Genomic DNA, 26,341 nt, shown 5'->3' with positions numbered 1-26,341 from the left:
GTCATAATTAGCTCCCCAATCGCAACTTTTTGTACTCAAATTTTAACTCTAAACGTTGTTGAAAGCATTATATTACAAGTTCGACTTAGGTTTGGAGTAAACTTTTATTTGTAGCAATTGCTCTTCACTAAAACAGTTTGGGTGTTGCCGAGCTTCTTCGGTCAAAGTGCAAATGTTGTGCATTGAGACCAGTGCTTTTGCTCGAAAATAATGCCTGGCCACTTTACTCTCTGTTAACCCAACATTGGCTGATAGAGATAATAGGTACAGAACAAGTGACAATGTAACTACCTCTGGCAAAGATTTCACCTCCAAAAATACTGTTTTGTTTAGGTGTTTGGGGACCTCACCTAATAGTGGTACCTACAAGTGTAATGCTGAATTGGGAAATGGAGTTGAAGAAATGGTGTCCCGGCTTTAAAATTTTAACTTACTATGGATCTCAAAAAGAAAGAAAGGTAAACGGCTAAATGCGTTAAGGAATGCAATCTGGTGTGGTATGAAAAATGTAGCTTAAAATTCAATTAGCTTGGCTGCAGCTGAATACAGAGTAGCAATTTTATTATGTAGTTAAAACGAATGGGATGGACAAAGGCAAATGCATTCCATGTATGCATCACTTCTTATAAACTTGTATTACAAGATCACACAAGTTTTAGAAGGAAGAAATGGAGATACCTTATTCTTGATGAGGTAAGGATTTTATTTGAATTGATAAAGATGAAGTGTTGATGAAACTTTGCAGCTACATGAAAAAGGATGTGTGTTAGCATCAACTAGGTCTCTGAACTTCATTAATTTTATTTGTTGTAAGATGGTTAAGCTCGGTGGACCCTGGCCAAAGTGCAACTTTGATAGTGTGTTTGCTGTCACACTCTCAACGCTGCACTTAGACCGAGTTTCTGTGTTATCATCCATTTAATCTGCTGAACTATCGCACTGAAAAATTTTCCGTATAATTTTATATTTTTAATTTGCAGGCTCAGAACATAAAAAACTTCAAGTCTCAACGATGGCAGACATTACTAAATTTCAACTCTCAACGTCGGCTACTGCTTACTGGTACTCCATTGCAGAACAATTTAATGGAACTGTGGTCTTTAATGCACTTTCTCATGCCTCATGTTTTTCAATCCCATAAAGAGTTTAAGGTATAGTTCAGGGGTTCTTAAAGTATGGGTCGCGACCCAAACATGGGTCGCGGAGGGTCAGAAAATGGGTCGCGACATAGTGACATAGGTGGGTCGCGACATAGGTTAATATAATATAATATAGGTCTATAGGACATTAAAATGGGTCGCGACATAGGTTTGGGTCGTGAGGTGATCATGAAACTCAGATTTGGGTCGCGCTCAAAAAAGTTTAAGAACCGCTGGTATAGTTAGATGATTACGGATTTTCTCCCTGTAACGCAAGGAATCTACTGCAGATGTAGCTAGCGACTGTGAGCATTTTATTTTTACTCACTTGTAAACCATGGTGTTTCTATCTAGGAATGGTTCTCCAATCCTCTTACAGGAATGATAGAAGGTCTTCAAGAATACAATGAGAAGCTTGTAAAGCGATTGCATAAGGTATTGTTTAAATGACATTTTTATTTAGTGGAAAGAAAGATGTGCTATTCAAACAGTAAATTGCATTCAGGTTCTACGCCCGTTTTTGCTAAGACGAGTTAAAAAAGACGTAGAAAAGCAGATGCCAAACAAATATGAACATGTTGTGCGATGTCATCTTTCGAAACGTCAAAGATTTCTCTATGAAGATTTCATGTCCAAAGCTTCGTATGTACACAAAATGCATTGTTCTACATAATAATGAATCAACAAATGCTGAATTGTGCACGTAATTACCTATCGATTGTATTATAGGAAAGCAATACTTCACTTAGATTGCTTTCTGTCGGAGCAATCGTATAAAATCCCTTTTTCTTATATATTAGAAGAAATTTGTTTCTTCTAGATATGTGAAAAAGAACAAGTTGTTTTTCCTCCAAAGCTGGTTTGACAAGTACATAAAAGTTATAGCTTTAAAATGTCTTATTTTTTTATTGCAGTACCAAAGAAACCTTGTCAGGTGGCCACTTTATGAGTGTTATAAATGTACTGATGCAACTCAGGAAAGTTTGTAATCATCCTAACTTGTTTGAGCCTCGTCCCACTGTGTCATCCTTTGTTACACCTCCCATTACTTTGCGTGTACCTACATTGGTTCATAAAGTTATGGAACTGGATCACTTTCAAGTAAAAATTCTTTTTGTGAGCTGTATATATTGACGCTTGTTTGGTATGTTTTTGCCTCCTTCAAAGACTTGAATGTTGCTTTTATCATCATGCAAGTAACGTAGTGGAGGAATATTATTTGAATGTCTCCACACTATCGTGCTTTCTTTATAGCATGCTAGAACTTAGAACAGTTCGAACAAATAGCAGTTGTATGACAAAGTTGGCATGATTTATCACCGAAATATATTTCAAAACATTACTTTCATTGTAGAAGGTAGACTTTCGGAGCTTGAACATGCACCTTCCTTCGTTAAGTAAAATGTCATCTGTTGAATCAGATGCAATAAAACGACTAAAAACTTCATCAAAGGTAATTGAAGGAATTGATGTTGTGGACGAAAAAAAAGTGTAAGTGAAATTTCTATTTTTTTTAACAAAAAACGTTTATTTAGTATTTATTGCTTTTTATTATATTACACCAGCATTTCACAATCTTGGTGCAATCATATTTTTGAACCAAGTGCACCTTTTTAATGTATCTATGACTACTAACTATACTCAGCAAAGATTTTTTGTAACTAAGAAAAAACATACAATCCAAATGTTTGACTTGAATATTTCCAGATCGCATGCATTTCATTCACGAAATTTGGGATTTACAGTATAATCTTTTAATTACAATAAAAACAATTTTTTTTGTTTAAAAGCCCCGAAAAAAAGCTTTTTTTACATAACCAGCATATTCATAAAAAAGACAACAATTTAGGGTGCTATAAAACTGAATAAGTTTGGGGACCACCACATTAACCCTAAAATAAATGTTTATTATCCACCCCAGTTACCATCATGAAATGGTATAATGTTTGTTTCATGACTTGCCTTTGGGGAATAGAAATGTGATACGAATGCTGTTGATATTGACATTGATATTACACAGCTTCATAGTACTCATATCACTATAGCTGTGCTAAATACAAAGTTTTCTTAGCTTAAAACTGTTTCAACGATCATTTTCAGGTCGTCTTACATGCCAGTCACAGATAAAATGAGAGGAGTAATTCGTGACAAGTTGTCAACCCAACAAATAGTAAGTGCAACTTTTCACACACTGGCAGTTTTACATATAAACTGTAATTCTTATTTATTACAATATTCTCCTTTTTAGTGATTGTGTAAGAAGGGCTCAAATTTTCATTTGCTTGAGCACTGTCATGGCAATCAAACAAAACAAAAGTCTTTATTGAAAATACCCATTGCAAATGTCTTAACTTAAATGGGTAAATATTTAAAGACACAATTCTCAATGTTTTTTTAAGTCGTGACACCCAGTGACCTCACCACAATTATATTACTCAAATATTTTTAGTACTACATGGGGAAATTTTTACTGGTTTTCTCCTTTTTTTGTTTTTCGATATAATTTTTCAATAGCCCCTTTTATAGAAGTTCATTGCATTATTGAATGAGGTGAATTACCTTGTAATGCTAACTGTGTATGGTTTCTTCATTGTTATAAAAATAGTGTAAGTTAGGCTAAACACAATTGAATACTTTAAGTTGCTGTTTGCTAAATTACTCTGGGGTGGTGCTCTGTAATGTCGAAAAACTTCAGTTGGTAAACGCTGTCTTGAGCTTATGCAAATTTTAAGTGAGATGAAAAAAAAACGTTCCGAGATTTTATTTTGCAAAAGATCTTTTGTTTTATAGCCGGTTTCTTCAAAGGTTGGACTGTCACAGGCTAGCAAGATGGACGCAGGTAAAATATTCATTATGTAATTGTATTTGTATGCTAAATCACTGGTACAGTACTTAATATTTACGAAAAAAACTATACTCTGTTACTTATATTTAGAACCAGCCAGGGTACCGACTACGCAGTCAATCACCTTACAGTACCAGACTGCTCACGGTACTACAAAGTGGGCTACAATACCCAATGGCCAGATACGTCAGTTACCAGGTACTGAAATACCTTTCTCCTTATTCTTCTACTATAATTGTGAACTTTTTTTATTGAAATGATGAATTAATTCTTTGGCATAGTTCATCTGAACATTGTGATGCTACATGGAATAAACAATTCTGATCCTAAATTGAATGCAGTCTGAAATGATCATTAAATTAAAACGGTATATTTTGTAATAATCTCTGACATATTTACCTGGTAAGTTATGTTTTCAGGCGGTGTTGTTCAAATAGTTACATCTAGTGTTAACTCACGGAGCTCCACTCCAATACCTCCAGCACAGGATTCAATTGCTGAATCAGGTTCGTTTTGTTTATATATTTATCCTTTTTCCACAAGTTTCAGACAATTATATTAATAATTTTTGGTGGACATCCTGTGTAACCCCAAAGTGAGCATTAAGCATTATGCCTTAGTCAATATCATGCACTATCTTGGTATCTTCATGCTGTGTTCATATCACTGTATGATCGTAGCATGGTGCTATAGTGAATATCAAAAATCCTGGCATCGTTAGAGCACAGGTGACGTTGTTGGACGCTTGCTGTAACTCTTAGTGGATTTTTGTACACTGAAGCCATAGCCACACAGAATTCTGAAACTGTTTTAAAATAGGAGATTTAGTTTTGTTTATTCTTTACAGAAACTGAAGTGACAGCTGTTACGAGGAAAGGTACTGCTAACACACTGTATTTACCAAAATTCTTAATGAAACAAGAGTGAAGTTGCATTTTTTGAGAATAAATAAGAAAAATTTAATACGTTAAATAATTTATAATTTTTTTAGCTGTTTATAAATGCAGTTTTATAAAGTAAATTGTGTTTGTATCTTTAGCATTTTATTCATGTTTAGGTTTAAACAAGAAAAAATTGCCCGCCGAAACATACACGGTGAGCAAATGTTTTTTTAATCACGCCAATTTTAGCTGAATTGTTTTGATTTATTTTTAGTTAATAGCTTATATGATTCGTTAAATTTTGATTGGTGGATCATAAACAGGATATTGCTTATGATAAATTGCTGGTTAACAGAGAATGTTGGCCAGAAAAAGGGTCGAAAAGAAGGAAAGTATTCTTTCACGTTTATCTCGCATTAATGACAGGAGGTGTGAAGCCGAAGCAACTTATCTTCCTTCCAATACAATCAGCTTTCTTCAGTCAATAACTACAATGTAATTTCAGTGTTATACAAAGTTTTTGGTACAGTAATAAAAAAAATATACTTTTTTTCTTTTTCCTAATAATAGAAGTAGCTTCTAAAATCAATATTTTTCATCTTGTCATATTGTAAAAACTAAATTGTAGGTTTCCAACCACCAGTGAAAAGCTCATGTACCCCGCAGTTTTTGAAAATGCTGTGAAGTCTCCACTGCAAAGACTTAAACATCTCATTTTTGTTCTGGACAGGTGTGCTACAGTTTTTTCATCTTAAATTTGCCCTGTTAAAGATCTAAGTGTAAAATCACTAACTACTTTTTGTTACTTCTAAGGTTCATCTTTGTTATTCCAAAAGTTGCAACATCATCTGTTGAATGTGAAGTTGCACATCCCACACCTTGGAGATACTATTCTTTGTCATCTTCGCTGCATCATTTACGAACTTGGTTGTCACATGAGCTTTCTCCACTGCACAGAATTACTCGAAAGACAAGGGTTCAGTTTCCTGAGACACGTTTAATAGAATATGATTGTGGTAAGTTTGTGCTAGAGACAACTGTCTTCACATGTTAGCCAACTTTCGTATTTGCCATTTTTGTTGTACAATTATCATGTAACTGAAGGTGTTGTTTTGAAAGATAGCATATCTCTGTGTAAGTACGAATGTTATAAAATCTAATAAATAATTTGCATGTTATTAAATTTCAAAACGAAATTTCTGGCACCAGCTCTGGGTTTAACTTAAGGTCACAATTTCAGATTAAGATTAATATCAATATCTCACCAGTTAAACAATTTTCACTTTTGTCCGTTATGGCTTGCTATAACATAACGTTAGTGATACCTATACATACCAAAGTTTGGAAACCACTGCATTAATGTGACACTTTTGAAGGGTGAATAAATTGTATGACTAATACAATTAGTGTTTAGCATTGATTTAAGTTTCACTGTTTTTTGCCAGTTGCCAAGCAGTTTTGCTTAGTACAGATACTGACAAAAATCATGTGTCACAAAAGGCTGTCACTTGGCTTGGCATGGCATTTCATGCTCTCAAATATGTTCTGTTTCATTTTTAATCAAGACAAACAAAATTAAAGTTGTTTCAGTGCTACTGCTGGCAAATAATGGTGTATTTTAGTGAGAAATTAGCTAAAGCACGTATTTCTTTTTGTTACAGGTAAACTCCAGGTACTAAATGTTCTCTTACGAAGGTTTTGGGAAGAAAAACACCGGATACTCATTTTTACACAAATGACCAAGGTGCTTGACATACTCGAAGCTTTTCTAAGTTACCATGGGTATCGCTACCTGAGATTAGATGGCTCAACACATATAGAGCAAAGAATGGTATGTTTTTTTTCTTTCTGATTATTAACTAACTCGTGGTTAATGATGACAACAATCTGCCTCAGTCAACCTGAAAAGTGTATGACGAAACAACTTGCAACACTGAAACCACAGATAGTTTGTTTTAATGAAATCACCTAAGGATATTCCAATGCCCGTGTTTACATATATATTTCAATCTTGTTAAAGGCAAGGATGGAACGATTTAATAATGACCCTAGGATATTTTGCTTCATTCTGTCAACGCGCAGTGGTGGTATTGGAGTAAATCTGACTGGTGCTGACACTGTTGTGTTTTATGACAGTGATTGGAATCCTACAATGGATGCTCAGGCGCAAGACAGGTTAGTTTATTAATTTTGGAATGGGGTGGAAAACTTTCTGGCAAAATTTAATAAGCGATCTGATTAAAAACAAACCTGTGTTTAATTAAAGATATGTAAAACTTAAAACTTTGAAAATAACCATCTTTGGTAAAGTGTGCAATAATGCATATATCAACCAAAGAACCATGTCCACTCAAAGGCCTCACAACGTTGTTCCGCTAATGGTCTGGCCAGGATGTTTTCCACCCATATGGGAGTAACTTTAAAAAATCATCTAGTCACAGCTATGATGACATGAGTGCCGAGTTAGATTTGTGCCATAATTGAGCTGCATTTAAAGTATCAAATTACTGTATCTGACAAAAGCTACCTGTAATGATATTTGAGCCCCTTTTTACTGTTAAGCTAATGTAAACATTTAAAAGTTTGATTACAACTTTAGTTGCAGTTCAGATAAACATGGTTCGATGAAGAAACCCACATAGCGATTTTTACTGAGCTGTCATAGCAGGTTAATGTCATGATTTATTGTTCTGATCAGCAGTTACGTTATAAATTCTGTACATTGATTTCAGATGTCATCGTATTGGCCAGACAAGGGATGTCCATATATACAGATTAATAAGTGAAAAGACTGTTGAGGAAAACATTTTGAAAAAAGCCAACCAGAAGAGACTTCTTGGTGACCTTGCTATAGAAGGAGGCGGCTTTACAACTGCTTTCTTTCAACAGGTATGCTCTATTGAAGTTTGTGAGCTTACATCATCTTAATTACCACGTTTAATTATTATTATTCTAAATATTTTTGATCTGAAAGTAAATGCTGGTTTTGTTTGGTGTCAGCCAACCACTCTTAAATTTATATTACCCTTTTAGTTTCACCATTTAAATTTTTCCAATTTTTGGACCACAAACTTCATGCAATGCCAGTCAATTGACAAAATACAGCCTTCCACTACGAATAATATTTTATTTTAAAATAATTTCATGGCTTAATATTCAAAATGCTCAAACTTTTGTTGTAAACTGATTTAAGTGTTAATACTATTTACGTGATCCTTTTTTCAGCAAGCTATCAAAGATTTATTTGATGACCCATCTGGCCTTGAAGAATTAACGGAACAACCACGCCAACTTACTGCAAGGCAGAAAGCCTTGGAAGCTGCAAAAGCCGAGGTAAAGTTTTGTAAGTGGGAAATAACTGATATATTAAGTTGGCTGTGATGAAAATTTAATACTGAATTTACTGTTGATATATTGACACTTGAATCCTGAGGTAAATGTGTTTACTATAAAGTTTTAAAGTTAAGGCATTTTTTTCAAAATACTACCAATATTTTAGAACAATGAAGAAGTTGCTTCAGAAAAGCAGGATCTTGAGAAGGCTCTCCTGGAGAGTGAGGAAAAAGAGGATGTTGTTGCTGCAGAAATGCTTAAACAAGAGCAGGTGTCTTTTTCATACTGTTGATCAGTAAAATCTTCCTGTGATGAACTTTTGACAAGCATATATCTGATATATTGTTGATGACAACTGAGTTCTGAGGTTTATCAGGTGCCGTTGATACAATCGATACAATCGATCAATTTGATACAATCCCATTTTTATAGGATGCTGTGATGGAGGAATTTGTTGATGCAGAAGATAAAGCAGGGGAAGAAGCTGGTGTGTAAACATTTAAACATGCATACATAGTGTTTGACTGTTTATGACTTGTTAATTTGTCACATTTTAAAGGGGAAAACCTGAAACTTCGTGTACCAAAAGGATCAAAAGTTGAAGAAGAACTGAAAGGCATATACCAAGAATTAAGTCCTGTTGAGCGTTATGCATTGCACTATCTTGAGGAATCTGCAGAAGCAACCAATGATTTGGAGTTGCAAGAAGCAGAGGTTAGATTTTGGTCTCAAGATGTTTTGTAATATCTATTTGTCCTATTTACACTTGGCATATTTCACCTCTACCAAATGGTGTAACGTGCTGATAGAATAGGTAAATGAACTGTGTATTTTCTGTATCTTCCCACATCGGAATGTGTGTAAGATCCCGTAGTGCACATACAGTCTGTTATTGCCAAAATCAAGATCTTATAATATATGAAATGTCACATCTTATACGTTATAGGCCAATTCTAAATAAATTTAACTTGTGTAGGCCCAAGTTGAACAATCCAAGAAAGATTGGGAACTCGCACACCTTGTGGCATTAAAAGAAGAGGAAGAACGAAGGTTGGAAGAAGCAGATGAGATCTTTTATACAAGGGAGGGTAATCAGGTGAATCTCTTCTCATCTTCATCTGAATCTTCTTTATCGGATGAAGAAGTAGTTAAGCGTAAATCGAAGTCCAAGCAACCTCGTAAGAAGCCTGCAGCACAAAAGAAAAAGATTGTTAAAGCACCATCCAGGGGCAGGGGGAGAAGACAGAGTGGAGTGAATCGAATGGAAATGAAACAAAAGCGAACAATTATTTTGGATGCTGTATCCTCATCCGATTCTGTGTGCGTTGATGAGTCATACAATCGAGAAGGAGACCCCTTATGGAGGGAATATGAGCAGGAAACTGCTGGTTACTTGGTGCAAAGTGATGACTCTTCCGATGATAACAGATGGGACTTCAGCAGTGAAGAACATATTTATGATAACGAACTAAACTCATACGAGTATCGTGAATCACCTTTATGGCGTGTTGCGGAAGAAACTGAAAAATCAATCCACAATTCCAATTTGGTGAATGAAAGCTCTAATGTTGATTATGGCCCTTGTGAAATCACGTCTTTTAGCAAATCTGGAAGGCCCCGAAAACGTAATAAAAGATTATGTGAGGATGAATTTGAAGTGTTTTCACCAGGTTCGGGATTTTCAGACTCCACAATTCCTTTTTCTGCTCCAAAACAAAAAGAAGCTGTTTATAATGTTGTTGTTGAGACAGATAAATCAAAGCTGTCAAAACAAGCTGTCAAATCAAAAAAGAACCCTATTATTTCATTGAAAAGTTTGGGAATCAAAGCAAATATGACAACAAACCTTCCTTCCACAAAACCAGTGCCATCTCGAATGACTTCTAATCAACGGAGTACTGTGATATTGCCATTTTCATTTGTTCAAGCAAATGCACCTGTTCGATCATTAACACCAATGCAGGCTCGTTTTGCTAATCCTGTAAGCACTATTTCACCCATTCGATTCACTGCCAATGTTGTTCAACCTCAAAGACACAACAATCAGACCATTGTTATACAGCAGACATCCCTGCCACAAATATCTCAAATGAAAATTGTTTCTACCAGCTCCCAGTCGGTAATTGCTAATAGCAATAGCAGCCACACTGTCAATAGTGTTACCACATATCAAAACAAAGCGAAGAATTCTGTTAAGCCCAAACCACGAGAAAATTTATTTGATTTAGACTTCATGATAGACACAAACCCTGTTTCAGCCAATGCTTCTTTGTTTGATTCCCTCCAAGAGGAACTAAATAATGAGGTTTCTGGTGATGATGATCTAATTACCCTTAATCTTGAACCTGTTAGCCCAAGCCATGAGGACTTTCTTGAGCCTTCCAATGAGGAAGAGCGAAATGTCTTTGAATCATTTGCTTCATTGTTGCAATCGTAGTTGTCTGTAAACAAACTGCCTTACACTTTCTGTTGTTTTGATTTTTGAGAGGCCCATGTTTGTTTGCCCTAAACTATGTTTAGCTTTTTGCCGTGTTTTAAGATTTTGCGTTATGTATAGATAGATTATATGTCAATAGGCAATTTTTATTCTTCTTTATGCTTATTGTTACTGTTCCAATTTCACTATTAAATACTATTACACTATTCATCTGATTTTGGATGCTCTTGGGTGGCAGGCAGTCAATTTAGTCAGGTTGAATGCATTTGGAGTGGCTGGAAATAAAAAGATTTAGAACAGTTGACCTGCCACCCCAAATGCATTCAAAAGAGAAGAATGGTGAATCATTTGGAGAGTTGTTCAGTAAAAACAATCATGTATCTGGGAATGTAAAGCAGGTTAGCAAGGTAACAGGTTAAACAATATATTTTGTTATGCATCACAGATGTTTGTGAGTGACATTTCAGGAGAACCAATGCCGGTAAGTGGTTTTATTCGTAAGAACCGATCCTATAAACATCAGCTATCGATGACTATCTGTTTAGTTGTGGCTACCTCCAACTCCGCCTCGTGACGATGTCTACATTGATCCTGCTGTGTGTCTTCTTTACACTCCGATTCCAATGACTGAAGATCAGCTTCCTGCTTTGTTTTTCAAAAAAGAACGAAAGAGGCCCAAAATTGATCCTTCAGGTTTTTTTGCAATTTGATTTAAAATTGTTAGAAGGGTAGCCACAAGACAATTACTGAATACTGAACTGATTTAGGGGTGCAAGGACCAACAAGGAAGTTGTCGCGCATTGATGTTAGTGTTCCAAAATCTCTTTTCAATCGACCAAATGTTGCTTTTAAGAGAAAAGACAAATCAACAAAAATCCGCTTCCCAAGGTCAAAGGTGTCACTTTCAAGCACCCCTATAAAAATGACATCAACAAGTAAGCTTAAGCATAAATAAGTGTTGTGCCAAATTAAGGCACTTAGAATATCTTGTTTGCATACACATGTATTGTACATATTTATTATTACGAGATGTGAAGCCTGCAAGTCAAATGAAATATGTTTGAACTTTTTTTGAACAGTGCAATTTTTTTAGAACATGTCAGTTTTTAGTTTCATGTTCGGGTTAGGTAGAAACCTGATCGTTTTGTTTAATGTCAGGTGCTTTTTTGAACCAATATCAACACGTGTACGATTGACTGAAAATTGTTTTTGCGTATAAAGTTGTCACATTAGGCTATGCAATTCCATTCATGTCTCAGCTGAACATATCTTTGCTTCGCATTTGTTTCAAGTTGTAATGGTATTGCCGAAAGTAATTGTGTGGTGTAGTGCACTGTAATGCAAAATCAGTTTTAAATCTGTCACATAATACACTATCTTTTGCTTATCAAAGTTTTACGTTTTAAACTAATTTCATTCTAAACATCCAATTTAGTTCTATTTAATCCTAAGCAATTAACTTTGAGTTTTTGGATAATAATCCTTTTCTAAACCAAGCAAATGTATTGTATGTGCGTAACTTACTTTGGCATTAGGTATTAACTTGAATTCAACTGGGGGTTAGGTTACTGTTATCATAAATGGAATAGTTTTCCTGTGCAAAAGTAGTATGAATTAACTATTTTTAGGGCCACAAAGGTCAACATTGGTAATCAATCTTCCTTCTCATTTCCCTACCTTTATCTTTGCTAGTACAGTATTTGAAAGCTGAATATTTTTTTTTTCGTAACAGCTGCTACTGCTTCACCAAGGGAGAACCTTGAAACCAGCATGCAAACAGTGAAATCAGCTGTCGATATGGTGTCAACCCCGGACTGGATTATAAATGAAGATTGGGCCTTACTACAAGTGGGTTTTTATGTAATTGCCTTAACATATGTCAAGTAATACTCATTTTATTGAGAATGTTGGTATAAAACTGTTTGGCTATTTAATAAAATTACATTTTTGTATATAAACAACTGCAATGTAACGCTTACATTTGGGCAACATTCAAAACTAATAGCCATTGTATGTTTGATTTTATGGCCTGCATTTAGTTAGCTTTAAAGAAGACATGTTGTTGCTAGAATAAAAACTAATGAGTTATTTTGATATTTCCACATTTTTCAAATCAAAAATATTTCGGATAACATGTGAAGTTGAGGATGTTGATTTCAAAATCTAAATCTTTTTCCAATGTTTTGAAAGTTTAGGGTTTTTGGAGATCTTACTCGCATAAAACAATGTATTCAGCAAGTCACCATTTCATGAATACTCTTACACTTTAGGAATACAAGATTATTGTGTTAAAATTATTCTCAAAGTTTCACACAAGCTTTTAAAAACTTCATTAGATATTTTCTTATAATTAAGTTTGTACTTATTTTTAAACACTTTTTAAAATTAAAATCGTTGAAGATTGCATGTGCAAAACCAAACAAGTACGTAAGTTGTTGTTAGTGTTTGTTACAGTTAGCATATATGTCATTTTATGTGTCTTTGCAAAAGTAGCAAGCAAGCTCATAAAGTTTGGTTTATATTGTTATGTTTTGTGTCTTCAGGCTGTACAGAATGTCCTTGACTTGCCACTTTCGCTTGTCACAATGATGCCAGCTCATACTCCAAACTGGCATCTGGTTGCAGACATGGTAAATGCTGTTGGTTGCATATATCGATCACCAAAGCAGTGTAAATTGCGTTATGAAAACGTGATTTTAACTCGTGAGGAAGGAAAATCTGAGTCAACTACACCCAAAAAAAACCTAAAAGGTTTTTGATTTGCTTTATTTGATGAGTAACAGATATTAACTTCATACTTTACCTAGGTTATTTGTATGATTATATTAAACAGGTAATAAATTTCCTATGAAAATGAAGCCTCCAAAAGCACAAAAAACTAGTTTACTTTACAATGCTGACAGCAATCATCAGTTCACCACATTGTATTCCAATAGGTAATGGTGAAGCATGTTCTAATATTATTCATTATTGTGTTATGACTCCATTTATTCATTAATTTGGTTAAGTAACAGTACAGTATTTTCCTTGGCATTAAAAAACAGTCAAAGCAAAGAAAAAACAGAATATATTACTAAAAATAAATTTTAATGGTTAATTGGTTTACTACTCCAAGTAGCAAGTATTAAGCGTAACATTTCTCAGTAATTGGTCGTTAGTTTAACTTAGGTCAATGTTTCTCAGCTTTTTCGTCCCAGGACCCACTTTTTTTTTCCAAAATATCCTACACCCCTCCATCAGTAGTGTTTTTAGGGGAAGCCAAATGTTTTTTAATGCCGAGCTGGGTCTAAAATACCCGCATCGGTCCATCTTGCTCAAAACACATGAATAGCACAAACATTTTTTGTTTTTATGCCTCGAAATTAAATGTATTCTCACGTTTATACTGATGTGCAATATTAAAATGTGGTTTGTTTGGTCCCTTTCACCTCTAGGTTAACAAGTTTCCACTGTGATTTATATTAGCAATACAATCATATTCTTACGCCACTATCATTTAGGTTTGATGCTTGCAAGGTGATATGTAGTAAGAGAAATCCACCTTCTAAGAGTTCAACTGGCACCGGGCAATTCCAGCGTAACCCGAACCACACAAATATTCTTCATGAATGTGGAATTGTATATGACAAACCTTTACATGCAATGGAGGTTGGAGTATTATAGTCTAAATACATACGCTTGTGAAAAGAAACAACCTTTTTAAGCCAAATATGCTTGTTAGGTTGCTGCCAAAAGAGCAAAACGAATAGCAAGTCAGAAGAAAACTCCTGGTGAGCAAATTTTTAGCGGAACTATTCAACCTACACCACAAGTCAATGTCACATCAAATATTTCCTCGGGTATCACGGTTTCTCAGCATGCACTGATTGTCAATGGAAATTCTGTTGTTGGAAAGAATGCACTACAAGGTTTGTTTTGTTAACTTTTATTATTTTTGTATTAATTTGTATTACTATTATGCGTGTTCAGGAATGTTTTGTTTTTCATCATATTTCAATTTAGAAATCGTAGCATTTAAGTAAGTTCAGATTGCTGATAGTTATTGTAAGTCTGAAAAGGTTTGAAAACAACAAGTCCCATGCTTTACCGCATCAGTACTCGTTTGACCAGCGAATCGATTATTGTATTTCCAAAATTGGGTATTACTTGAATGACGTGACAATTTCTATTTGCAGTGAGTGCTCCAGGCATAAGTCAGCTTACAGCAATTCCGTTATCAGCAAGTACAAGTAATATTGTTGCAAACTCGGCGTTTGCACGTCGGTCGCAGCAGCAAGTTGTTCAAGGGACAACTGCCAAGCTGCAAGCAGGCAAGGTATAAACTCTCATTGCATCATCGGCATACATTATGTACAATTGTTCATGATATTTTCTGTAGTTTCAATAGCTTCATATATTTACAGGGAGCAGCACAGGCTCTAACTTTGCGGACAATCCAAGGAAATGCAGCACAGTTACAAATTCACCAACACCCAATTTCTTCTGTTCAGTCAATACCACTGTCAGTTTCTGCACAATCTCCAGTCGTTACTGTAACCACAGCCATACCCTGTTCCAGTAGTGTTGGATCTTCTCGTCCAACCATAACATATCCTGCTAGAGGTTTGTGACGAACATAATATCAGACAAGCAATTTCACTTCGATCGCAATTTATTGATTCAAGTGTATGGGTATGTGAGACCTTGTGCTTGTTTATTACAACTTTATATTAATTACAGTTTAACTACTAGGTATTAATAAGCTCTCGGCTCTGCAGCACATCCGGCAGGCTACTAAGCAGCAAACTGCTCAGGCAGTTCCAGTTAAACAACCGGTAAATGTTGATAATGTTCAAAGTCTTTGTTACTTCAAAGTACATTTGATAATTTGTAGTATCAAACTTGATTTTATTTCCTGGTGAACTAGCCTTTCTTTTTAGCAAATAAGAGGTACGCAACAACAGCTTACACAACAAACAATCCAAACAGCCCAACTAGGTGGAACTATTTTGCCAACTGCAAATACAACTATTGGAGGAAAGAAAGTTCAGGTATCTTTGTGTCAAATAAGTTATTTTATCCAGACAGTTATGAAACAGAATTAATGATTTGTTTATTGCATTAATTGTCAACAGCTTACAAAAACTCGACCTGTGACACAACAAGAATTGGAAATGTTAATGAAACAACAAAGATCACAAATAAAAACCATTCAGCATCGTCCACAAGTACAGATTGCTCCAATTCAAGCTCAAGTGCAAGCTCAACAAGTGCGCAGTCATGCAGCTCAGCAAGCAGCGCAACAGACGAATTCTAAACCACTTCCTATAACAGTTCCTGTTACCAATCTTGTTCCAGGTTAACAAGAGTAAATAAGAACTGCTGTGCTTATTTTAGACAGAAAATCTCATTTTATTATCTATTAAAATATTTTATTATAATAGCTGTTAACCTTGCGCATTTGAGCGTAACTACCAGCTCTGCCCAGGTAAAGCCTGTGATTGTTTCTGGAACGCAGCAGGTATGTGTTTAAGTATTGCTTTATGGCATCAATTATGGTATCAATCAATTTGAAAGTAAATATTTTTGCAGTGATAGTTGCAGTTTATTCATAATCTATAAAAATACATGTACAAAAATGTTATTAGTTAAATTAGTGTCAGCTTACTGTATGTCTTAAACTTTTCAGGCAGCATTAAACCACCCACAACACCAGCTTATTTTGCAGCAACAACTATTAAAACAGCGTCAAATTACTCAGCAACAAAGACAGGTGAGGATGCCATGCTACTGCAGAATTACAGAGTAAAAATCACAGGGAAAAAGTTCTGTTGTACTGTGTGGCAGAGTGATGAGTTTTGTCAATTACTTAGCAGAGCCTATGATGATTTTTTTATTAGCTCTATCTGACTGCCTTGCATTGTGGTAAACAATTTTAGTAGCCTTTTTGCTTCAATGTTGTTGATCGTTTACAATAGAGAATGTACAATATTACTGTTTCGATTATAGTAGTATATAGTAATAGTTTTTTAATGCATTTTTACAGGTGACAACATCAAAAGCGCAGCAACAGAAAGCTGTTTATGCATCTGTGAGTGGTGTACCAACTCCTCAGCTAGTCGTATCTGGTGTAAGCAGTGCTGTGAAAATGAGTCCTCAGATACCTGCACACATGCTTAACCAGCTTGTCGCACAACAAAAGCAGCAACGCAGTCGGATAGCAAAGGTATAATATTGACTTTTGATTTCTTAAGTGTCTTTCATATTCCTTAAGGATTATCCATTAATCTAAAATGTAGAGTACATGTTAAACTTTGTAATAATGCATATGTAATTATGTATAATTGTGCATCGTATCATTAAATATTTGAATTCGTTTTTGCAATAGGGCACTTCAATTGCTGCACCACCAGTCACATTGACTGTTACAAAACTACTGCAAAACACCAATCCTACTATTCGTCACACCTTAGTTCCTCAGATAACGCAAGTATGTTTATTGTTTATGGTTAATGCAAAGAATATTAAAAAACAGCAAACTTTATTCAACTGGTCCAGGCACAACATTAATTACTACAAGAAAACAGATGAATGTAATCACAATCTCAAAATTTACTTCTACTTCTGTAAATAGCGTAAATCTATCAACTATCTATCTATCGACTGAGCTTCCGATTCATGAAATGTTTTCTACTATTTTGGCGTATCGTTCTACATATCAACTGAAAAGCTCAGGACGCGTCGTATTTTCCCGACGTTTTATCGCTTGTTAAGGATAAAGGCTGCTCTTAAAATTGCTCCAAAGATACGAATTATTGAACGTTTGTTCCCCATACATAATAAGTAAAACTATGTATTGTAGATTGTGTAGTCCTAATTAACTCATTGAAATAACAAAAGAATAATTGCTTTTAAGCCTTTTGCACAGTAAGTTCGCAATTGCCTTGTTCTCAGATAAGTCGTATGATCGCAAATCATCTTAGATAGCGTGATTATTAAAGAGCACTTGCTTTAACTGTTCTAAGAAATTCGTTTTGCGTTTACAGTAACAAATTCGTTTACAGTTAAAGTAAAAGTAAGCGTAATATTTTTCTCAGACAAGTTGGGAAAGCTGGTCAAGTTACTTACACAACCACGATAATGTTGTGCCGATCTTACGCTCTCACAATGGGAAATCCCCAACTGTCAGTTTTTTCCATTTTCTTTTGAAAAATCGACGCCGATGCCCACAACCGTTCTTTTGTGCATGAAAAATTGTAATAACTTCTAGTTGCTGCAATAATATAAACAAAACATCACCGCATTGCGTCTATCATTTACGAGGAGTTGGATGTTAATGGGTTTCTTTAGTGACGAGCTTCCACTTCTAAATTTTAAAAAGACAAGTGTAAATACTAATTAAGTAGCACATAAAACAGGGAAAACAAAACAGCTTGGTAAACATGTGCGGGCGAGTTCTCCACTCACTATGATAATCCTTTTGTGATATATATTTTGTCTTGCTGACTAACACTGCTTTTATTTAGACATCTTTAGTCATTTAACGCTTAGGTTGATCAAACTGATAATGTTTTCGACAATATGCAGTAAAAAAGGCTGTTAATAAATAAGCATGAAAAACAGATTGATATTCCTGGATTACCGAACACAGTATTAACGAAAATCTTATTTACAAGTTGTGATACTGTTTCAGATGGCTCAGCAAGTGACGCAATTGCCGTTGTCTGTTGCCACTACCATCGTCCCATCAGCTGGAGTTGCTGGTCAACAGCAAAGGGTATTGACCCAACCACGTCAGCAGTTGCAGCTACCAAGAGTAAGATGCAGCTACTAACTTCAGTTTTCTGTTCCTGCAGTCAGGAAATAAGTTGTAACTACAGTATTTACATACTGTACAAACTTTTGTTTTAGTTATGCCAGGTAACCAGTTGCCAAAGCCAAGGAGTAACAACTTCAACCATTATTGCATCGACTCCAATTCAGCGCCATACACCAGTAGTTGCAGTTAGTCAAGTACCGCAACAAGTGCATATTCAGAGCGCTACTTCGGGGTCATCTCCGCAGTTAAGCATTCAAATGAATTCTTCGCAGGCTAGTTTGTTGATCTCGCCGCATACAACTACTGCATCTTTGAACGACTCTCCAGCAAGAACTGTGGAAGACACTGCGTTTAGTTTGCAGTCTATGACCAGATAAAAATACAAATGTTATTTGTTTTGTACAGTTTATTAAGATATTTTTTTGTTCGCAAATTCTATCGTGTTATTTTCTGCGAGTATATATATAAATATATTAACGCTAAAGCCAGACGGTGTTCATTAATCAGTGTGAACCAGTACAGTTAACAACAAAGTAGCATGTTGCGCAGGTCGCACGAACGGTTGTTGCTAATTAGATATCAATGTAAGTATTATTTTTTATTAACGATCATAATTGCGCTGCGAGGGGTGAAGAGAAGCATTATTGCGATTGATACCATGCGTGAAGGGCCTGACCAATGTCAGATTGTGTGATTGGACGTTCTCCTTTTTTGTTTTTCGATATAATTTTTCAATAGCCCCTTTTATAGAAGTTCATTGCATTATTGAATGAGGTGAATTACCTTGTAATGCTAACTGTGTATGGTTTCTTCATTGTTATAAAAATAGTGTAAGTTAGGCTAAACACAATTGAATACTTTAAGTTGCTGTTTGCTAAATTACTCTGGGGTGGTGCTCTGTAATGTCGAAAAACTTCAGTTGGTAAACGCTGTCTTGAGCTTATGCAAATTTTAAGTGAGATGAAAAAAAAACGTTCCGAGATTTTATTTTGCAAAAGATCTTTTGTTTTATAGCCGGTTTCTTCAAAGGTTGGACTGTCACAGGCTAGCAAGATGGACGCAGGTAAAATATTCATTATGTAATTGTATTTGTATGCTAAATCACTGGTACAGTACTTAATATTTACGAAAAAAACTATACTCTGTTACTTATATTTAGAACCAGCCAGGGTACCGACTACGCAGTCAATCACCTTACAGTACCAGACTGCTCACGGTACTACAAAGTGGGCTACAATACCCAATGGCCAGATACGTCAGTTACCAGGTACTGAAATACCTTTCTCCTTATTCTTCTACTATAATTGTGAACTTTTTTTATTGAAATGATGAATTAATTCTTTGGCATAGTTCATCTGAACATTGTGATGCTACATGGAATAAACAATTCTGATCCTAAATTGAATGCAGTCTGAAATGATCATTAAATTAAAACGGTATATTTTGTAATAATCTCTGACATATTTACCTGGTAAGTTATGTTTTCAGGCGGTGTTGTTCAAATAGTTACATCTAGTGTTAACTCACGGAGCTCCACTCCAATACCTCCAGCACAGGATTCAATTGCTGAATCAGGTTCGTTTTGTTTATATATTTATCCTTTTTCCACAAGTTTCAGACAATTATATTAATAATTTTTGGTGGACATCCTGTGTAACCCCAAAGTGAGCATTAAGCATTATGCCTTAGTCAATATCATGCACTATCTTGGTATCTTCATGCTGTGTTCATATCACTGTATGATCGTAGCATGGTGCTATAGTGAATATCAAAAATCCTGGCATCGTTAGAGCACAGGTGACGTTGTTGGACGCTTGCTGTAACTCTTAGTGGATTTTTGTACACTGAAGCCATAGCCACACAGAATTCTGAAACTGTTTTAAAATAGGAGATTTAGTTTTGTTTATTCTTTACAGAAACTGAAGTGACAGCTGTTACGAGGAAAGGTACTGCTAACACATTGTATTTACCAAAATTCTTAATGAAACAAGATTGAAGTTGCATTTTTTGAGAATAAATAAGAAAAATTTAATACGTTAAATAATTTATAATTTTTTTAGCTGTTTATAAATGCAGTTTTATAAAGTAAATTGTGTTTGTATCTTTAGCATTTTATTCATGTTTAGGTTTAAACAAGAAAAAATTGCCCGCCGAAACATACACGGTGAGCAAATGTTTTTTTAATCACGCCAATTTTAGCTGAATTGTTTTGATTTATTTTTAGTTAATAGCTTATATGATTCGTTAAATTTTGATTGGTGGATCATAAACAGGATATTGCTTATTATAAATTGCTGGTTAACAGAGAATGTTGGCCAGAAAAAGGGTCGAAAAGAAGGAAAGTATTCTTTCACGTTTATCTCGCATTAATGACAGGAGGTGTGAAGCCGAAGCAACTTATCTTCCTTCCAATACAATCAGCTTTTTTCAGTCAATAACTACAATGTAATTTCAGTGTTATACAAAGTTTTTGGTAATAAAAAAATATACTTGTTTTCTTTTTTCCTAATAATAAAAGTAGCTTCTAAAATCAATATTTTTCATCTTGTCATATTGTAAAAACTAAATTGTAGGTTTCCAACCACCAGTGAAAAGCTCATGTACCCCGCAGTTTTTGAAAATGCTGTGAAGTCTCCACTGCAAAGACTTAAACATCTCATTTTTGTTCTGGACAGGTGTGCTACAGTTTTTTCATCTTAAATTTGCCCTGTTAAAGATCTAAGTGTAAAATCACTAACTACTTTTTGTTACTTCTAAGGTTCATCTTTGTTATTCCAAAAGTTGCAACATCATCTGTTGAATGTGAAGTTGCACATCCCACACCTTGGAGATACTATTCTTTGTCATCTTCGCTGCATCATTTACGAACTTGGTTGTCACATGAGCTTTCTCCACTGCACAGAATTACTCGAAAGACAAGGGTTCAGTTTCCTGAGACACGTTTAATAGAATATGATTGTGGTAGGTTTGTGTCAACTGTCTTCACATGTTAGCCAACTTTCGTATTTGCCATTTTTGTTGTACAATTATCATGTAACTTAAGGTGTTGTTTTGAAAGATAGCATATCTCTGTGTAAGTACGAATGTTACAAATTTTAATAAATAATTCGTATGTTATTAAATTTCAAAACGAAATTTCTGGCACCAGCTCTGGGTTTAACTTAAGGTCACAATTTAAGATTAATATCAATATCTCACATAGTTTAACAATTTTCACTTTTGTCCGTTATGGCTTGCTATAACATAACGTTAGTGATACCTATACATACCAAAGTTTGGAAACCACTGCATTAATGTGACACTTTTGAAGGGTGAATAAATTGTATGACTAATACAATTAGTGTTTAGCATTGATTTAAGTTTCACTGTTTTTTGCCAGTTGCCAAGCAGTTTTGCTTAGTACAGATACTGACAAAAATCATGTGTCACAAAAGGCTGTCACTTGGCTTGGCATGGCATTTCATGCTCTCTTCATGTTTTGTTTCATTTTTAATCAAGACAAACAAAATTAAAGTTGTTTCAGTGCTACTGCTAGCAAATAATGGTGTATTTTAGTGAGAAATTAGCTAAAGCACGTATTTCTTTTTGTTACAGGTAAACTCCAGGTACTAAATGTTCTCTTACGAAGGTTTTGGGAAGAAAAACACCGGATACTCATTTTTACACAAATGACCAAGGTGCTTGACATACTCGAAGCTTTTCTAAGTTACCATGGGTATCGCTACCTGAGATTAGATGGCTCAACTCATATAGAGCAAAGAATGGTATGTTTTTTTTCTTTCTGATTATTAACTAACTCGTGGTTAATGATGACAACAATCTGCCTCAGTCAACCTGAAAAGTGTATGACGAAACAACTTGCAACACTGAAACCACAGATAGTTTGTTTTAATGAAATCACCTAAGGATATTCCAATGCCCGTGTTTACATATATATTTCAATCTTGTAAAAGGCAAGGATGGAACGATTTAATAATGACCCTAGGATATTTTGCTTCATTCTATCAACGCGCAGTGGTGGTATTGGAGTAAATCTGACTGGTGCTGACACTGTTGTGTTTTATGACAGTGATTGGAATCCTACAATGGATGCTCAGGCGCAAGACAGGTTAGTTTATTAATTTTGGAATGGGGTGGAAAACTTTCTGGCAAAATTTAATAAGCGATCTGATTAAAAACAAACCTGTGTTTAATTAAAGATATGTAAAACTTAAAACTTTGAAAATAACCATCTTTGGTAAAGTGTGCAATAATGCATATATCAACCAAAGAACCATGTCCACTCAAAGGCCTCACAACGTTGTTCCGCTAATGGTCTGGCCAGGATGTTTTCCACCCATATGGGAGTAACTTTAAAAAATCATCTAGTCACAGCTATGATGACATGAGTGCCGAGTTAGATTTGTGCCATAATTGAGCTGCATTTAAAGTATCAAATTACTGTATCTGACAAAAGCTACCTGTAATGATATTTGAGCACCTTTTTACTGTTAAGCTAATGTAAACATTTAAAAGTTTGATTACAACTTTAGTTGCAGTTCAGATAAACATGGTTCGATGAAGAAACCCACATAGCGATTTTTACTGAGCTGTCATAGCAGGTTAATGTCATGATTTATTGTTCTGATTAGCAGTTACGTTATAATTTCTGTACATTGATTTCAGATGTCATCGTTTTGGCCAGACAAGGGATGTCCATATATACAGATTAATAAGTGAAAAGACTGTTGAGGAAAACATTTTGAAAAAAGCCAACCAGAAGAGACTTCTTGGTGACCTTGCTATAGAAGGAGGCGGCTTTACAACTGCTTTCTTTCAACAGGTATGCTCTATTGAAGTTTGTGAGCTTACATCATCTTAATTACCACGTTTAATTATTATTATTCTAAATATTTTTGATCTGAAAGTAAATGCTGGTTTTGTTTGGTGTCAGCCAACCACTCTTAAATTTATATTACCCTTTTAGTTTCACCATTTAAATTTTTCCAATTTTTGGACCACAAACTTCATGCAATGCCAGTCAATTGACAAAATACAGCCTTCCACTACGATTAATATTTTATTTTAAAATAATTTCATGGCTTAATATTCAAAATGCTCAAACTTTTGTTGTAAACTGATTTAAGTGTTAATACTATTTACGTGATCCTTTTTTCAGCAAGCTATCAAAGATTTATTTGATGACCCATCTGGCCTTGAAGAATTAACGGAACAACCACGCCAACTTACTGCAAGGCAGAAAGCCTTGGAAGCTGCAAAAGCCGAGGTAAAGTTTTGTAAGTGGGAAATAACTGATATATTAAGTTGGCTGTGATGAAAATTTAATACTGAATTTACTGTTGATATATTGACACTTGAATCCTGAGGTAAATGTGTTTACTATAAAGTTTTAAAGTTAAGGCATTTTTTTCAAAATACTACCAATATTTTAGAACAATGAAGAAGTTGCTTCAGAAAAGCAGGATCTTGAGAAGGCTCTCCTGGAGAGTGAGGAAAAAGAGGATGTTGTTGCTGCAGAAATGCTTAAACAAGAGCAGGTGTCTTTTTCATACTGTTGATCAGTAAAATCTTCCTGTGATGAACTTTTGACAAGCATATATCTGATATATTGTTGATGACAACTGAGTTCTGAGGTTTATCAGGTGCCGTTGATACAATCGATACAATCGATCAATTTGATACAATCCCATTTTTATAGGATGCTGTGATGGAGGAATTTGTTGATGCAGAAGATAAAGCAGGGGAAGAAGCTGGTGTGTAAACAATTAAACATGCATACATAGTGTTTGACTGTTTATGACTTGTTAATTTGTCACATTTTAAAGGGGAAAACCTGAAACTTCGTGTACCAAAAGGATCAAAAGTTGAAGAAGAACTGAAAGGCATATACCAAGAATTAAGTCCTGTTGAGCGTTATGCATTGCACTATCTTGAGGAATCTGCAGAAGCAACCAATGATTTGGAGTTGCAAGAAGCAGAGGTTAGATTTTGGTCTCAAGATGTTTTGTAATATCTATTTGTCCTATTTACACTTGGCATATTTCACCTCTACCAAATGGTGTAACGTGCTGATAGAATAGGTAAATGAACTGTGTATTTTCTGTATCTTCCCACATCGGAATGTGTGTAAGATCCCGTAGTGCACATACAGTCTGTTATTGCCAAAATCAAGATCTTATAATATATAAAATGTCACATCTTATACGTTATAGGCCAATTCTAAATAAATTTAACTTGTGTAGGCCCAAGTTGAACAATCCAAGAAAGATTGGGAACTCGCACACCTTGTGGCATTAAAAGAAGAGGAAGAACGAAGGTTGGAAGAAGCAGATGAGATCTTTTATACAAGGGAGGGTAATCAGGTGAATCTCTTCTCATCTTCATCTGAATCTTCTTTATCGGATGAAGAAGTAGTTAAGCGTAAATCGAAGTCCAAGCAACCTCGTAAGAAGCCTGCAGCACAAAAGAAAAAGATTGTTAAAGCACCATCCAGGGGCAGGGGGAGAAGACAGAGTGGAGTGAATCGAATGGAAATGAAACAAAAGCGAACAATTATTTTGGATGCTGTATCCTCATCCGATTCTGTGTGCGTTGATGAGTCATACAATCGAGAAGGAGACCCCTTATGGAGGGAATATGAGCAGGAAACTGCTGGTTACTTGGTGCAAAGTGATGACTCTTCCGATGATAACAGATGGGACTTCAGCAGTGAAGAACATATTTATGATAACGAACTAAACTCATACGAGTATCGTGAATCACCTTTATGGCGTGTTGCGGAAGAAACTGAAAAATCAATCCACAATTCCAATTTGGTGAATGAAAGCTCTAATGTTGATTATGGCCCTTGTGAAATCACGTCTTTTAGCAAATCTGGAAGGCCCCGAAAACGTAATAAAAGATTATGTGAGGATGAATTTGAAGTGTTTTCACCAGGTTCGGGATTTTCAGACTCCACAATTCCTTTTTCTGCTCCAAAACAAAAAGAAGCTGTTTATAATGTTGTTGTTGAGACAGATAAATCAAAGCTGTCAAAACAAGCTGTCAAATCAAAAAAGAACCCTATTATTTCATTGAAAAGTTTGGGAATCAAAGCAAATATGACAACAAACCTTCCTTCCACAAAACCAGTGCCATCTCGAATGACTTCTAATCAACGGAGTACTGTGATATTGCCATTTTCATTTGTTCAAGCAAATGCACCGGTTCGATAATTAACACCAATGCAGGCTCGTTTTGCTAATCCTGTAAGCACTATTTCACCCATTCGATTCACTGCCAATGTTGTTCAACCTCAAAGACACAACAATCAGACCATTGTTATACAGCAGACATCCCTGCCACAAATATCTCAAATGAAAATTGTTTCTACCAGCTCCCAGTCGGTAATTGCTAATAGCAATAGCAGCCACACTGTTAATAGTGATACCACATCAAAACAAAGCGAAGAATTCTGTTCAGCCCAAACCACGAGAAAATTTATTTGATTTAGACTTCATGATAGACACAAACCCTGTTTCAGCCAATGCTTCTTTGTTTGATTCCCTCCAAGAGGAACTAAATAATGAGGTTTCTGGTGAGGATGATCTAATTACCGTTAATCTTGAACCTGTTAGCCCAAGCCATGAGGACTTTCTTGAGCCTTCCAATGAGGAAGAGCGAAATGTCTATGAATCATTTGCTTCATTGTTGCAATCGTAGTTGTCTGTAAACAAACTGCCTTACACTTTCTGTTGTTTTGATTTTTGAGAGGCCCATGTTTGTTTGTCCTAAACTATGTTTAGCTTTTTGCCGTGTTTTAAGATTTTGCGTTATGTATAGATAGATTATATGTCAATAGGCAATTTTTATTTTCTTTATGCTTATTGTTACTGTTCCAATTTCACTATTAAATACTATTACACTATT

The 26,341-nt window shown here is 35.2% G+C and overlaps 2 protein-coding genes across 2 annotated transcripts in view; both read left to right on the top strand.

Moving 5' to 3' along the window:
• The window catches only part of LOC143461823 (helicase domino-like), a 34,568-nt gene extending 15,647 nt beyond the window's left edge, over positions 1-18,921 (top strand). Inside the window, exons 17-59 of the mRNA XM_076959712.1 lie at positions 334-458; positions 571-693; positions 981-1,151; positions 1,494-1,574; positions 1,645-1,781; positions 2,054-2,240; positions 2,494-2,630; positions 3,240-3,309; positions 3,930-3,978; positions 4,075-4,182; positions 4,404-4,490; positions 4,832-4,861; positions 5,042-5,079; positions 5,221-5,360; positions 5,494-5,595; positions 5,679-5,881; positions 6,527-6,696; positions 6,886-7,040; positions 7,598-7,754; positions 8,091-8,198; positions 8,365-8,469; positions 8,631-8,685; positions 8,758-8,912; positions 9,175-9,294; positions 11,081-11,116; positions 11,181-11,328; positions 11,403-11,570; positions 12,368-12,483; positions 13,179-13,386; positions 13,469-13,571; positions 14,136-14,283; positions 14,357-14,543; positions 14,811-14,950; positions 15,039-15,237; positions 15,367-15,449; positions 15,555-15,665; positions 15,750-15,972; positions 16,059-16,135; positions 16,304-16,387; positions 16,661-16,840; positions 17,003-17,104; positions 18,308-18,430; positions 18,526-18,921. Of these exons, the coding sequence (XP_076815827.1) occupies positions 334-458; positions 571-693; positions 981-1,151; positions 1,494-1,574; positions 1,645-1,781; positions 2,054-2,240; positions 2,494-2,630; positions 3,240-3,309; positions 3,930-3,978; positions 4,075-4,182; positions 4,404-4,490; positions 4,832-4,861; positions 5,042-5,079; positions 5,221-5,360; positions 5,494-5,595; positions 5,679-5,881; positions 6,527-6,696; positions 6,886-7,040; positions 7,598-7,754; positions 8,091-8,198; positions 8,365-8,469; positions 8,631-8,685; positions 8,758-8,912; positions 9,175-9,294; positions 11,081-11,116; positions 11,181-11,328; positions 11,403-11,570; positions 12,368-12,483; positions 13,179-13,386; positions 13,469-13,571; positions 14,136-14,283; positions 14,357-14,543; positions 14,811-14,950; positions 15,039-15,237; positions 15,367-15,449; positions 15,555-15,665; positions 15,750-15,972; positions 16,059-16,135; positions 16,304-16,387; positions 16,661-16,840; positions 17,003-17,104; positions 18,308-18,430; positions 18,526-18,810 (5,534 nt within the window). The 3' untranslated portion in view covers positions 18,811-18,921. The remainder of the gene's footprint in view (positions 1-333; positions 459-570; positions 694-980; positions 1,152-1,493; positions 1,575-1,644; positions 1,782-2,053; positions 2,241-2,493; positions 2,631-3,239; positions 3,310-3,929; positions 3,979-4,074; positions 4,183-4,403; positions 4,491-4,831; positions 4,862-5,041; positions 5,080-5,220; positions 5,361-5,493; positions 5,596-5,678; positions 5,882-6,526; positions 6,697-6,885; positions 7,041-7,597; positions 7,755-8,090; positions 8,199-8,364; positions 8,470-8,630; positions 8,686-8,757; positions 8,913-9,174; positions 9,295-11,080; positions 11,117-11,180; positions 11,329-11,402; positions 11,571-12,367; positions 12,484-13,178; positions 13,387-13,468; positions 13,572-14,135; positions 14,284-14,356; positions 14,544-14,810; positions 14,951-15,038; positions 15,238-15,366; positions 15,450-15,554; positions 15,666-15,749; positions 15,973-16,058; positions 16,136-16,303; positions 16,388-16,660; positions 16,841-17,002; positions 17,105-18,307; positions 18,431-18,525) is intronic.
• A 151-nt stretch (positions 18,922-19,072) lies between these two features.
• LOC143461824 (uncharacterized) lies at positions 19,073-26,341 on the top strand. Its single transcript, XM_076959714.1, has 16 exons — positions 19,073-19,496; positions 19,593-19,700; positions 19,922-20,008; positions 20,350-20,379; positions 20,560-20,597; positions 20,739-20,878; positions 21,007-21,108; positions 21,192-21,394; positions 22,028-22,197; positions 22,387-22,541; positions 23,099-23,255; positions 23,592-23,699; positions 23,866-23,970; positions 24,132-24,186; positions 24,259-24,413; positions 24,676-26,341. Exons 1-16 carry the CDS (start codon positions 19,487-19,489, stop codon positions 25,645-25,647), a joined length of 2,595 nt encoding a protein of 864 aa, XP_076815829.1. The 5' UTR covers positions 19,073-19,486; the 3' UTR covers positions 25,648-26,341.

Source organism: Clavelina lepadiformis, chromosome 6, assembly GCF_947623445.1.
Source record: "Clavelina lepadiformis chromosome 6, kaClaLepa1.1, whole genome shotgun sequence".
Classification (NCBI taxonomy): Eukaryota; Metazoa; Chordata; class Ascidiacea; order Aplousobranchia; family Clavelinidae; genus Clavelina; species Clavelina lepadiformis.
The sequence above is the reverse complement of the archived record's forward strand: the minus strand, read 5'-3'. Positions and strand labels throughout refer to the sequence as shown.

Coding starts and splice junctions, on each gene's coding strand:
- LOC143461824 (XM_076959714.1), top strand. Junction 20,598..20,738: donor TGCCCGCCGAAACATACACG/GTGAGCAAATGT, acceptor GCTGGTTAACAG/AGAATGTTGGCCAGAAAAAG. Junction 24,187..24,258: donor TAAAGCAGGGGAAGAAGCTG/GTGTGTAAACAA, acceptor CACATTTTAAAG/GGGAAAACCTGAAACTTCGT.